Source organism: Lepisosteus platostomus, chromosome 6 (assembly GCF_059453375.1).
Source record: "Lepisosteus platostomus isolate fLepPlt1 chromosome 6, fLepPlt1.hap1, whole genome shotgun sequence".
NCBI lineage: Eukaryota > Metazoa > Chordata > Actinopteri > Semionotiformes > Lepisosteidae > Lepisosteus > Lepisosteus platostomus.
Window position 1 is genome coordinate 48,533,491 of NC_142616.1, and position 15,356 is coordinate 48,548,846.

Here is a 15,356-nt window from a genome sequence, read left to right on the forward strand (position 1 = left end):
CTCCTTCCATTTCAAGATGATCGCTTGCACAGTGCTCCTTGGGATGTTTGAAGCTTGGGAAATCTTTTTGTATCCAAATCCGGCTTTAAACTTCTCCACAACAGTATTACGGACCTGCCTGGTGTGTTCCTTGGTCTTCATGATGCTCTCTGCGCTTTCAACAGAACCTTGAGACTATCACAGAGCAGGTGCATTTATACAGAGACTTGATTACACACAGGTGGATTCTATTTATCACCATCAGTCATTTAGGACAACATTGGATCATTCAGAGATCCTCGCTGAACTTCTGGAGTGAGTTTGCTGCACTGAAAGTAAAGGGGCCGAATAATTTTGCACGCCCCACTTTTCATTTTTTTATTAGTTAAAAAAGTTTCAAAAATCCAATAGATTTCGTTCCACTTCACAATTGTGTCCCACTTGTTGGTGATTCTTCACATAAAATAAAAAATTTATATCTTTATGTTTGAAGCCTGAAATGTGGCAAAAGGTTGAAAAGTTCGAGGGGGCCGAATACTTTCGCAAGGCACTGTATAGAGCCACTAGCTCAGTGGATACGACAAAATATCAAAATAAAAGGTATTTCTATACAAGGGAATGAGCACAAGATAGCACTGTACGCAGATGACGTTTTATTATATCTGGGGGATCCCACTGGTTCATTTCTAGAACTAATGAAACTTAGATAGATTTAGCTTGCTGGCAGGCTATAAGCTAAATGTTCAAAAAACACAAATTCTAACTTTTAATTACAACCCTCCCGATTTTTTAAAAAGCAAATACCACCTTAAGTGGGACCAAAGTTCAATGAGATATCTAGGAGTATATTTACCAAAATATATTTCTGTATTATCCAAGAGTCATCCAGGTGGATGCTGCACATTGGTGGTGGTGGAGGGGAGTCCCCATTACCTGTAAAGCGCTTTGAGTGGAATGTCCAGAAAAGCACTATATAAGTGTAAGCAATTATTAATTATTATTAGCAACAATTAATTATGGACCCCTTATAACTAAACTTAAAGCAGATATATTGAAATGGTACCTAATCCCTTTTATGAGTTTCAGTTCTAGAATTGAATCTGTAAAAATGAATCTACTGCCCCGATTACTCTTCCTATTTCAAGCTCTCCCTGTAGAAGTCTCTGCAAAACAATTTTCAGAATCGGATAAGATGATTTCTAGGTTTATTTGGCAGGGATGAAAACCTAGAATTATATTTAAAACATTGCAACTTTCAAAAGATAAAAGGTAGTATGGCTTCACCAAATTTGAAAGATTATTATTATGCATCTCAAGTTAAACCTCTCATTAATTCTTGTAATCCAGAATATCAAGCCAGATGGAAAGATATTGAATTATCCCTTTTAATAGCCCTCCAATTCAGGCATTATTAGGTAATAGGAATTTAGACAAAATTACTGAAAAAATATTAAATCCATGGATAAAGTTTCAACTAAGGACATTGAATACGATTACAAAAGAGCATAATTTAGATGAGGCAATAAAGATACTCAGATGGTGCGCCTATGGTACAGAGTTTAGACCAAATAAATTGGATAATAGATTTAAAATTTGTATCACAAAAGGAATAACTGCATTTTGTAATATAATTGATAAGAATCAGTTACAAAGTTTTCAGTATTTAAAGGAGAAATGCAATTTTGAGAATTCAGATTTATATAGATATCTTCAAATGCACCACTATTTTAATAAGATTATAAGGGGAGATTTAGATATTGTTAATGATGGGGTAGTGAAAATAGTTACAGAAGCCTACAAATCAGAATTAGGTAAAGGTATTATATCTAGAGTATATAAAAGTTTTAGGGGAAATAAATAATTTTCTACAGAGTATATAAAAGATAAATGGGCGAAGGAAAGTGAAGTTAGAATTTCGAATGAAGAGTGGCTTAAAATTTGTGAGATGTACTAACTCGCATTTATAGAGAGAGTTTTGCTGAAAAACATTGTTCGATTTTTCATTACTCTGAGTCAGAAGGTGCACCATACTGAGAAAAACTCTAAATGTTGGAGACAGTGCAGAAACCAAGGTAATCATTGGCATATATTCTGGAACTGCCCTAAAATAAGGCTTTTCTGGAAGGAGTTACATGAGTCCCTGGAAACATTTGAAAGGAATGTACCCTTTACATTTGAGGCTTTATAATTTTGGTAAACTGGATTTTGATTGGAGGGGAATTGACAAATATTTGTTTGGAATCCTTATATCAGCAGGGAAGAAAGCTATAACAAGAAAGTGGCTTCTCACAGATCTACCAACAATGAATGATTGGATTTAATTAATAAAGGAAATATATATAATGGGAAAAATTCACGAAAACTACAAATGAAAAAATGTGTCAGATATTGGTCTACATGGGTTCAGTACATTAAACCTTTAAGGTTGGATTTTGTTGAGATACAAAATAACTGATCTCCTCCCTTTTCATATTCATAAATGTATACATCTTCCTTCTTTTGAATGTATATAGTTTTGTTTAAAAGTTATATAATTGTAAAATACTAGGGAACAAACAGGAATAGACAATTTTTGCCTGTGATGTAAGGCTGAATAATGGTGGGTTTTATGTAAAACACTTGTTTTGTTCTCTAAAATAAATAATTAAAAAAGAAAGCCTCATGTTAAGTCTACACAGACTTCCAAGCACATTTCCTTATCATGAAACACTATAAGAGTGCCACTCACTTTCCCCTACCGCACGTCTACTGTCTAGCATCAGATGTGCTGAGCGTCTTTGACCTGATGCATTAAATGATAATAACTGAAATTAGTAACAGGAGGAATCATGATTAGAGAACAAAGAATGAAGTCATGGAGATTTGCAGTCTCAGATGGAGGAAGGGCTAAAAACTTTAGTTACTAGTGAAACAGCAATTGACTTTGGAATGAGATCAAACATCAAAGATCAAAACAAAAGTGATGAGTGTGTCCAGACGCAAAGGCAGATAATTAAAGATTAGCACTGAAGGCAAAAAGGAGGAAGATTTGCCTCTATTTAGTTAACTTTATTACATCAGATGGAGGATGCTCTAAGGGTGGCACAGTGGTTAGCATTCCTGCCTCAACCACCATCATCCCAATACCAAAGAAAACCACAGTGACATGTCTTAATGACTACCGACCGGTGGCACTAACACCTGTCATCACGAAGTGCGTCGAGAGGCTGGTCATGAAGCACATTAAGGACACCATTCCAGACACACTGGACCCGTACCAGTTTGCCTACCTGCCCAACAGATCCACAGATGACAATCTCCATTGCCATACACATGGCCCTATCCCATCTGGACAAAAAGAACACATAGGCAAGACTACTATTCATCAACTTCAGCTCAGCTTTTAACACTATCATTCCAGAGAAACTAGTCAAGAAACTCGGTGCACTGGGTCTCAACACCACCCTCTGCAACTGGATTCGGAACTTTCTTACAGGCAGACCTCAGGCTGTCAGGCTTGGAAACCACACCTCCGGCACACTAACTCTAAGGTGTGTGCTTAGTCCATTACTCTACTCCCTCTACACCCATGATCCCCAACCCCATCATCAAGTTTGCCGATGACACCACAGTTGTAGGTCTGATCACTGACAATGATGGAAGGGCCTACAGGGAGGAGGTCAATCTCCTTACAATGTGGTGTGAAGACAACAACCTCACCCTCAACGTCAGCAAATCCAAGGAGCTGATTGTTGATTTCAGGAAACTGCAAAACAGACATGCCCCTATCCACATCAACAGGACTGAAGTAACTTTAAATTCCTTGGCGTCCATATCACCGAGGACCTCACATGGTCTCTCAGCGCCACCTGTCTGATCAAGAAAGCGCAACAGCGCCTGTACTTCCTAAGACGGTTGAAGAAGGCTAAGATATGTCCCCAGATTCTCACTAACTTTTACAGACGCACTACAGAAAGCACACTGACTGGTTGCATCACAGTGTGGTATGGCAACTGCAGTATTGCTGACCGCAAAGCCCTATAGCGGGTGGTGAAAACTGCTCAGTCCATCACTGAGGTTGCCCTCCCATCCATACAGGACATTTATGACAGATGGTGGTTGAGGAAAGCTCTAAGTATCAAAGACCCCACACACCCCAGCTACCGACTGTATGACCCTCTACCATCTGGAAAACGATACCGGAGCATTCGGGGCCGGACTACCAGACTCAGAGACAGTTTTTACCCCTGCACTATCAAACTATTAAACTCCCAGCCTCTCTCACCTCACCTCTCACCTATGATCTGAACCTCACAGTGCCTTCTTTCTTACCAAAAACTCAAACACTGGATCTGGCGAATGCTGATGAAATTGTGTTGGATGGAGAGAAAAACAAATGAAGAGGTTCTACGCCAAGTGTGAGAGAAATGTGAACGTGTCTCTTCTTGAAGAGAAAACAAGTCTGACTGGCAATATGAAAGAAGCAATTGAGGAAAAATTCCTAGGAAGAATGTTAATGTTCAATAACATCTAAAGAGAGAAGAGAGCTGCTGGAGAAAAAGATGTACTTCATGCTGATGATGTGTTACACTCACAGCCCTTGTGTTTCCTCTTTTAGCTCCTGTAAAAGGTGAACACAGGTGACAGAGGGAGGAAAGAGGGCAATAGAGAATAGAGGGCACTGTTTAGGAGACCCAGTGTTCTCTTACAGATTTCCTATTTCCTCATGTCAACAGACTACAGCTTTTGAAAGGAGGAAAGACTTACACACTATAACTTAAAAGGAAATTTTCCCACATTGAGTACCTGCATTCTTTCCAGCAGTCCAGTGAGGGCTTGCAGCCAGGTCAGCGAGTGCATGTACTGCTCCATGTTGATGATCTGAATTTCTGCCTGCAGTTCTGGCACAATTGCACCCGTCCTCTACCCGTGACGCAGCATGAGGTCCTAGATAAACAACACATCGCAGCAACCATCACAACAACGCTTGGAAAGCAAACAAAAATATTTATCAAAAAAGACTAGTATTATTACTGTGTAAAAGGATGGGTGCAACTGCAGACTCACAAAAAACACTAAACATGGAGTACTTTTCCTTTTTGGAGTTTTTTGTATAGTTGTAAGTCATGTCACATATTGGATCACATATTTTCCTATCATGAAACGATACCCTACTGTGTAAAAGCTGCATTACATGTTCATAACCACACAGTCTATGGAACTACAGGCTTACAGACATTGACTCCCCCTGACAGGCATTTCACCTGGAAACCAGTAATCACTGGAATAGATCAGCGATACTCACTGCCAGGACACTGTACAAGTGGTCACCGAAATACAGAACTTTCGATCCACTCCAGCCAGTCAACTGCAGAAAATCAAACAGATTTCCCTACACAGAAACAAAGGAGAAGTTTACAGATAATTCAGGTACATGCATGTGAAGGTCTGGCCATCAGCCATTAAATAAACTTACTTTAGTAGGGTTATTAAAATCGGTGAAAAGTATTCTCTATTTAACATCTATTCTTATCTATTATCTATAAAACAGAATAAAATGTATGACCAAAAGATGTTAGAAACATGTAATCTGTACAGAGTATCTCATTTCAGAATGTCACAAGACAAAACAGATATCAGAACTTTATTCTGAATTCTTTTTTGAAAGAATGAAAATCTAACATTGATGGAAAATGACTAAAACTGTAAATGTCTCCCATAATATATTGAAAAGTAGGACGTTCATTCTAAAAAAGAAATTCTCTCCCGATGTTCCCAAGTATCTTGCTCAGCTGAATGTACCAACACAAGATGTTCAGTTTCAGAATTAAATGCATTAGATATTAAATTACCATTTCTGTGGCACAGTCTTCAAAAACAGAGGGTATTTATGCTTTTAACCAGGTATACAGCAAATGAATATATCCAGTCCAGCAGTCTCATCTAATCAGTACTTTGGCAATGTGAGAAAATCAAAAGTTGTTCTCCAGAACCACCAGGACTCCTAACTCCTCAGAAAAGTTATTAATTGGAGATCTGCTTTATATCACTGAATTCAAACAATGACTTACATAAGAAATGTAAGTACTGGACAAGTAAAGCAATAACAAACATTATTTTGAGGAAAATACATCTTCAAAGTAGAACCTACATGTAAATGTAAATGTGCTAAAATGTAATAATCTATAATAAAATTGAAGGAAGACAAAAGGAAAATTTATAATATCATTTCAATTCTTGTAACAGGTGTTAAACCCAGGCTAAAGGCATTGAAAAAATGAAAAAAAACTAAACAATATTGTGATGAAAGGAAAAAAAATCTGTAATTTCGGAAGATGAACAGTACTGGTCTAGTAAATTGTAAATATTTGCCTCGTTTTAGATATCTGCACTGTCTAATGAGACTCAGGGCAACTGTTCCTCTCTAAGTGAGGGAGAAACATGCTTTGATTCGACAAATTGCCTACCAATCTACTGCACCTTCATGGCTAACAACTATAGAAACTGCAGTTGTAGCACCACAATCTCATTAATTAAGCTTGTACAAGGTGACATCCCTTAAAACTACTACTGTTCATGCATAAAATACAACAATAAGTAAAAAGGGCCTGACCTTGCAGTACGAATTAAATAAAGTTTAAAAACACAAACTGAATGCAAGTATACACACAAGTTTTCTTCCAGCATGAAAAGATGGTTCCATCTTGTCACAGGACTGTTGTATAAAACCCTCGACTGTAGCTGTCCCTTGGACCTTGGTAATAAAACCTTTCACTCTAGTTCAGATGGTATCTGACTGTGTCCCTGCTGAGCAGTGCTGGAACAATATGTTACCAGAGTTGCAGAGTAGGTTTTCAATAGTTGCAATCTCACCTGTCTATATATCTTCCCTTTCTCCATTTTAGTGATTCGGTCCCACTGGAGGGACCCGCTCTCATCTAGTTTCCTGAAGGGACTTTGAAAAAACAAATAAATTCACAATTTTTCAAGGTTTTCAAGTATTATTTATGTATGACGGTCATGTTCATCTGGGTACCAAAATTCAGTCAGTTTTGCTGACCATAATTTCATTATAGTGTAATAACACTATTTTAAGAAATGTTCTTACTGTCTAGTAATATTTAATAAGCTGATATAACTGTAGACATAGCAGAACACCCAGGTTAAATAAATATTAACTTTTTCCTAATGGGTTTCTTTTAGACAGATTCATGAAACTAGGATTTCACTAAGATTCAGTAAAGTGCCAACCCACAGAAAGTTTCACATACAGTACTTGCGTCTGTCTGTGAAAAAGCTGGGTTTGTCAGCTTGGACAATGACAGCATCGAACAACTCCCTCCAGTTCTTTCCACCCATGTATTTCAACCCTTTGTCACTAGCACAGATGAGAAAAGCAACATTCAGTTCCTGATTTATTATGTTGCTACTTGCAAAAGCTTATCTGTGTTTTGCTCTTAATATTTAGATTTGGAACAAATGTCAAATGTTGTTTAGACATACAAACTAGATTAATGACAATGTTTCAGAACAGTGGAGGGCGTTTAGCAAATTACTGTAATGCCTGTTAATGTCTCTAAAAGACAAACAAGGTGTTCTTCATCTGGCACAGAGAAAGTTTAGAGAAAAATAAGAGTTCAAAAATGTATTCCAGAATGAACACGATCTCACTCACCGTAATCCCACAGACACTTCACACATCACTGCAGCAGGCAAGAGCAGGAAGACTGGCACTCACAAAGCTGAAAGGGCTGTTTGTAATGAGAAAAAAATTATTTCCGTCGTTCACCAGTCTGTTCAATACAGCACGTTTCATCTCCATGGAGAATGTATTTCTCTAAAAGAAATAACTTTGTCACTAGTAATACACCAACCATACTTTGATATTTTCACTGTAACTGGTATTTATATCCAAACAGGGCTTCTGTGGGGACAGCTAAGAATCTCACACTGCTGAATATTAGAAAAGGGTTTGTACTGGTTTGGAAAGCCAGAGAATGAATTGAAAACTAAGCAGTGACTAGTGTAAAAGAAAAATATGGAACAACTAATTTTATTATATGTACAGTACCTTTTTTCTCTGTATTGTATTTGCATAGGAAATTGTTTACCCTCCTAGCAATGCCTTCACAGTACTGTAGGTTTTCAAGTGTAATTTTCCATCATCCCATAATCAGCTTGTAAAACATTAACAAACTTTTTATGACTAAGGTGACTTTTTAAAGAGAAGTCATGTGGAAGACCATGTGACTTTTTTACTCCTACACAGATCTTAATTACATTTTCAGCTGTTTTTTTTGTTAGGCAGATGGGCTGATAAATGTTGACAACTTACCCAGTCCCATAAAAGCATTTTTAATCCTTCACTCTCATAATGTTGGACCAGAACTTTATAGTCAGAGATCATCACATCTGCAACAGCAGTTTCCTCTTACCCATGTCTCTCTCGATCCATTTGTGCATCATTCCTTTGACATGGATGTCCTTGATGGCATCCTGCAATAACAGGGGGAAAGTTTTTTTTATTCTTCAGTTTGCATCAAAGATACCTTCACATTTTATGGGACCATCCCTGCCCTGTATCCCCTCTAATCTTTGGAGAGATCAGGCAGAGCTGTTCTTCGAGATCCCGCTCCATCCCTACAGCACATGACCAATTTATATAGCCTTCCAGACCAGCAACACTTTCACAAAGTTCTCTGCAATCATTCTAACTAAGATGTATTGTTATAATTTATTAATGATTACATACCAATTCATATTTCCCTTATATTAAATCCTAAAATGCATAATTCAGTATTTTTTCTTTAACCCACAGGAATGAGAAAATTACTTTTTAAGAAGTAATATCTCTTTAACATAATATTGAGAATAACAGCAGCTGTGCAATAAAGGCCCATTAAAGGCTTCTGTTCTAAATATTTTCTCTTACTGCATAGTTCACATCATCTCAGATGTAGCTGTATGGAAGAACTACTGTATCAAGACTAGTTTGACATTTTAAATACACTGATCGGAGAACCAAGCCAGAACCATCTAGAAAAAACATTTTAAATATAGTTTGTATTATGCATTAAGCCAGTCTTACAATGTACTGTTATCATGCAGTGGTGAAGTATCAGTTTAATTTTCTCACTTTTGTTCTGAGATACTTTATAATCCTCTCCTCAAGTCAGTCTGGCTATTAAATTGAAAACACAGACACCTGGCATCCATTCAGGCCTGCAGCCTTTCTTCTGTAACTGCAGTCATCTGAGTATCCTAAGTGATTTTGCTGTGCTAAATCTGTATTAGAGCTTTTAGTAAAACAATTTAGCTAAAATGATCACTTTTTTTTCCTCGGCAAACCTAATTTCACTCATGTTTCCAAATGAAGTTGAAGAATATGGAGAATTACAGAGCGTACATATTTCTCTATACTGCTGTTAGCCATTATTTTCTGATTGTCTGCAACATGCAATACGTGCTAGAACTGGATTTGATTTAAACAATTCTTTGATTCGAGACAAACATTTACTGTATACAAGCAATAAACTATTAAAAAGCAGCTAGATGCAGATAATACAATTAAGGCAGCATGGTGGCACAGTGGTTAGCATTGCTGCTTTACAGCCTTGGAGTTAAATTCTGGACCTATCTACTGTATCTGCGTGGAGTCAGTATGCTCTCCCTATGTTCACTTGAGTTTCCTCCAAGTACTCCTGTTTCCTCCCACAGTCCAAAGTCCAAAGGCATACTGGTAGGTTAATAGGTTTCCAGGAAAATTGGCCTTGGTGTGTGTGTGTGTCTGTTTGTGTCTGTTTGCACCCTGTGTTGGACTGGCTTCCATTCAGCATGTATCCTGCTTGGCTCCAGCTACCTCATGTCCCTAAATTGGATGAAGCAATTAGAAAATGTATGGATGGAAAATACAATTAATATAGTGATGTGAATGTTACCATAATTCACAAAGTTGGAAAAAAACACAGCTAGAAAGAAGTTAAATTAAACCTCAGTCATTTTACAAAAATGAAAAAAAGTCTCTAACAATTTTATCACTTTCAATTTCATAAGAGAAAAGAAAGCATTTTCATAGAAAAGGAAAGGTCTAGTTTTGCAAAGACATTTTTGAGACAATGACCTAAAGTTTTTAACACAACACAAGAATTCACAGCTGAACTAAAAGTGTTAGTTTCACTTACAGTGACATCTTTGAAGAGGTGAGCTGGGTCAAACTCAATGCTATGAGTGATGAAATAGTCATTGACACAGGACAGTAGAGTCATTTCTGGAAGAGAAAATATATCCATGAATTGTTTGATGGAGGGACCCTGAACATAAAAATATCAAGGCTCTGTTACATTGCTCTGGCTAGATTTTCTCTAGATATCCAGTGCAACCTAACAACCTTCATGATCCTGCTTTCCACACCTGTCAAAACACAGGAATTTCAATAAACAAAGATTACATCTGGAATAACCAATTCTTTTTTTAAATAGGTACAAGTTTCAATGTAAGATTGTTCATATGCACAAAAACACCCCTAAAACATGGATTTTGTAATTGAAAATGTATCAAAACTACTTTAATCAAAACTGCAGTTAAATCAATATGTAAAGCAAGTACCTGCCTGTATTACATGTAGATTGCAAGCTTTTTTTTGTCACATTTCATCATTACGCAAAATGATATACAGTATACCTTCCCATAGAAATTGCTCATCTGATACAAGGGGATGTGCTGAGTCCCTCCATACACTCAGCAGCTTCATCAGATACAGGCTGCAGGCCCCTACCAGAGACTGGTACAGGAAATAGCATCTGCTACTCAGCACATGGTTAATAATAATAATTACTTACACTTATATAGCACTTTTCTGGACACTACACTCAAAGCACTTTACAGGTAATGGGGACTCCCCTCCACCACCACCAATGTGCAGCATCCACCTGGATGATGCGACGGCAGCCATAGTGCGCCAGAACGCTCACCACACATCAGCTATCAGTGGGGAGGAGAGCAGAGTAATGAAGACAAATAATAGATGGGGATTATTAGGAGGCCATGATTGGTAAGGGCCAATGGGAAATTTGGCCAGGACACCGGGGTTACACCCCTACTCTTTTCGAGAAACGCCCTGGGATCTCTCCACAGAGAGCCAGGACCTCGGTTTTACTTCTCATCCAAAGGACAGCACCTGTTTTTACAGTATAGTGTCCCCGTCCCTATACTGGGGCATTAGGACCCACATGGACCTCTTCCAGCAGCAACCTTAGTTTTTCATTAAGCAGATGTGAACTGACCAGGTTCACACCTGCTTAGCTTCAGTGGGTTGCCAGTTCTGATTTGCAGAGTGATATGGCTACTGGTTAATGTACATCTTGTCCTCTTCAGGTACCACAAAAGCCATTTTAAGAGACATAGCTGATATAGTTCATGCAGCCATTATATTCCGAAGCTTCTCAGTTGGCTTTTCATTTCTTTGGGCAGCACATAAAGTACAGAGCTCTGATGAGTCATGTGATGGGGCTTTTTTTCTTTTTTATCCCAATGTGTATGAAATGATCCTCTGTTGGCTCCTTTAAGTGCAATTCCTTTAAGTGCAAGTGGGCGGAACAGTGTCTTTGTAGCAAAGGATCTGCTCTTGTGGCTGGAATTTGCCGGTTCAAATCCTGTGGCCGGCAGAGGAATCCTACTCCTTTGGGCTCCTGAGCAAGGCCCTCAACCCCAGCTGCTCCAGGGGGTGATGTACAATGGCTGACCCTATGCTCTGACCCCAAGCTTCTCTCCCTGTCTGTGTGTCTCATGGAGTCAAAGTTGGGGTATGCGAAAAGGATGAATTCCTAATGCAAGAAATCGTATAAGTCTGGCAAGGGGTGCCTGAATTGTACAGAATTCACAGTTGCAAAAAACTAATTGTTAGATCAAGCTGCAACTCAAAACTATTTATGTCTGCGTAGCAGTAAGTGGCAATAAAAAGGAAAATGTGTATCATCATGAAAGGCAAACTGAGGTGAAGTTAATACATTAATAACCAAGGAAAACATTCAACTGAAGTAGCAGGCAAAGAGTTACCTATATGCCGTTCCAGACTGAATGTAGTGGAAAGCATCGATCTTCATCAGAAGGCTCTGTAAAGAAGACTGTTGTTATATTGATGGAAAAGTATTTCTGATCAAACATTTAAATACAATAACCAATGAACCTCAGAGTTTCTGCCACTATGCTAATATTTGCTAAAGCTTTTTCACTTACGTGACAGCTTGTTGTGAAGGGCTCTTTAAATATAAAATTTGATTGGAACGTTTATGTCACTTGACAACTGTAGCACCTTTGATGCATACAGAACATTAGTACATTTGATAAATAATGAACCCATCAAGACTTGTACAGCTTTCAAGACTCAAAACCCATCCAGAGAACTTATGACATAGCAATTGAAAAGTCAGTTACCTTCTGCACATCATAGTGGAGACCTCTTATAGCAAACATAAGAATATATTCATAGGTCCTAATGCCTTTTGGATACTGCAAATAAGAGAAAAGTGACTATAAATGCAGAACAGATTAACCATATTTAATTAGCTTATTCTGAAAAGACAAAGACAAAAAAAGGAGCATGCCCAAGGCTGTAACTCTTCATTAGTGCTGAGAGTGTATTGTACCTTGAACTTTTCAACCAGGATTTCTTTGGCAGTACTGAAGATCATTTTGTGCAAGGAACTTGAATACTGAGCGAGGGTGTAGTTATATTCGAAACCATAGATCTCAACTTCACCCAGGCGGATCTCATTGTTAGCGTATATTGTGGCTGGATTCAGGAGGTTACACACACCAGGGGGCAGGAGATCTGAAAAGTAAAGCATTTTACAATTAAAAGCATTTTACAAACAAGTCCATAGACCTGTACCGAGGACACAGAATGTTTTTCACATATTATGGAGAACAAACTTCAAAAATGTTTAGCTAGATGTCCTGAGAAACAACAATTTCACTTTTATCAAACAATTGTTTCAGCATATACTTAAAAGACATCATTTTACTGACTACTGGTAGAGGTCATATCAGTGACTGTTCCCAGCAAAAACTAAACCACTTTATGTCAAGGCTAACACAGTTTCACAGTTAATACCAACTGTGGGATTTCATCTCAGAAAGCCTAAGGACAATCAGAAATTTTCTCCATAAATGAAGATGAATTAGAGGGCAGGAAACTAGTTTTAAAATCTGAATTGAAGATTTTAAAATATACTAAACAGGGTTGCTGTATATGTACTGTAGTTATGGACAGCAAAATTGAAAACTTCGTCAATTTTGTCAGCACATAATTACCACTTTCAGTTCAGGCCTGCTGACCCCAGTGTTTCTCTCTAACTACTGTAAAACGGTATAGCCTTTTGACATTGGGATAACAGTTTACTTATCAATGATTTATAACTATTATTGTTCTCTAAAACACTGCAATAAATACAGTGGGCCATTGTGTACTTAAAGATCAACCAGAATACTTGCAGAAAGTATTCAGCAGTTAACAAAAATGTGCCTACATCTGTATTTTTATCTCAATCTTAAAAGAAATATCCAAAATCTCAAAAGAACCCTACTAAAATAAAATAGTAATTTACATTGAAAACTAACATGGAAAACAGACAAAAGTGCTCTGTATGTTCTAACTTACAAAACTGTGTGGTTATGTTTAGTCACATATTGTAACGATGCTCTGTAGAGGTGAAAAGGATCCGATGCAGATGCAGGAGTCGCAGGGAGGTAAGTAAACGTACCGAGCAAATCCAGGAGCTGAGCCGTAGTCCGAAGGCGAAGGTAAGTCGAAATCCGGTAAAGGCACTGGTGGCGAACAATCCAAAACGTGAGACAGAATCGTAGTCGAAAGGAGAGCTTCAGGGTCAAATCCAAAACAGGCAATGATAGCAAACAATCCAAAGGGCGAGACGAGATCCGAAGTCCGAAGGCAAAAGGTGCAGGCAGAATTCCAGGAAGGCAAAAGAGGGGTGAGACCGCTAGGCTGAGCAACAAGAAGAGAACCCAATACCGAGCAACGGGAATCAGGTGCGAATGGTATAAATAACCCGGCGTGCCGCACGGTAGAGCAATTGCAGGTGTGTTAACTCGTGCGGCGGCGCTTGTTAGTAGTAATCCGCTGCTGGTGCTGATTGGCTCGCTTACGTGTTGATCTCCGCTGGCTGGTGGTCGTGACACATATCCTCTGCGGCACGTCCACATCGCACAAAGCAGCACTTTGTCCAGCACACCAGTTGTTCAAACCCAACACAATAACACGCTCTCGTCTACTGTCCTCCAATGAAATGGAAAACGCTACCAACACTCCAAAATAAATAACACTTAAAGGGCAACATTATACTGTCTTTAAACATCGTCGCCTGTCGAGACTTACCATAAACAAGCCTTTTTATTTCATTATATCTTGCCCAAAGATACGTTGTGCTGTCTAATCTTTCAGCTGCACTGCTAACCGAGCTGCTGTAGTCGCCAGCCTTCTTCAAAGCAGGGTGGTGGTGATGATGCGGAATGCACCCTGTACACTTTCCTTCTGCAGCAGCTGGGCGGCTGGCTTTCGTGCTGCATCCCGCCGCGTTCTTCCGCAAAAACCGATGGAACGGCTTCAACACCCCAGTTGCCATTTCTGGGTATGAAGTAAAAGGAGAGCGTGGCACTTTTTACAGCATTATGCTTTTAACTTGATAAAGGCACTTTCGCTTGAATGGGCAATACGTGGCACAACCCCCGCCGGTTCTGGCAGCCTGAATGTTATTTGACAGCAAGCACACAGAGGCTAGAAAGGGTTTCCAGTTGTTTATCCAACAAATTGCAGCACCCAATCAATACCTCGTGGTTCAACAGTATCCCAAACCAAGAAGAGTCGAACACGAGATCTCCACCCCGCCCTCCCTGTCCTGCTGTGACTTGCAGTTCCTCAGTTAACAGACAAAAAGAAAACATTGATGGCAATGGAAATTTCTGCAATTAGAAAAACTCACCCTCAGAGAGCTGCGTAACGTTAGACAGCATTCATGATAAGTATTCTGTTTCTGTGCGTTTGAGATAGGCACCATGGTCTACTTTAATGTTCCGTCTTATTTGATTAATTTGAAAAATGCTGTCTTGTAAAGCCAGGTTTAAATTAATGCATTAATGTAATGAATTAATGTAAAGCCATTTGAATTAATATGTAATGATTTATGAAAAATACCTAAGTTCTTAGTTTAAAAAATTGATCCATTACGATATTATGTTCAAAATATACGGCCGTGTATTTTGTGTCATGTGGTGCTCCTTGGGGGCTGTTTACTTTAGTTATGCAATCATGTTCTGTGTTTTCCTAAACACAGCAGAAATAATATAACAGTCATCACAGATTGGCAAACTGTTTGCCTGGACAC

At 38.6% G+C, this 15,356-nt stretch overlaps 1 protein-coding gene across 1 annotated transcript in view; it reads right to left on the reverse strand.

The window, feature by feature from the left end:
• Positions 1–14,818, reverse strand: part of LOC148661814 (5'-nucleotidase domain-containing protein 2-like) — a 30,019-nt gene extending 15,201 nt beyond the window's left edge. Inside the window, 14 exon segments of the mRNA XM_088636144.1 lie at positions 4,765–4,905; positions 5,264–5,350; positions 6,832–6,913; positions 7,235–7,336; positions 7,695–7,766; positions 7,768–7,795; positions 8,394–8,454; positions 10,140–10,268; positions 10,639–10,697; positions 10,700–10,728; positions 12,013–12,068; positions 12,391–12,465; positions 12,603–12,787; positions 14,351–14,818. Of these exon segments, the coding sequence (XP_088492270.1) occupies positions 4,765–4,905; positions 5,264–5,350; positions 6,832–6,913; positions 7,235–7,336; positions 7,695–7,766; positions 7,768–7,795; positions 8,394–8,454; positions 10,140–10,268; positions 10,639–10,697; positions 10,700–10,728; positions 12,013–12,068; positions 12,391–12,465; positions 12,603–12,787; positions 14,351–14,597 (1,353 nt within the window). The 5' untranslated portion in view covers positions 14,598–14,818.
• Positions 14,819–15,356: the final 538 nt, after the last annotated feature.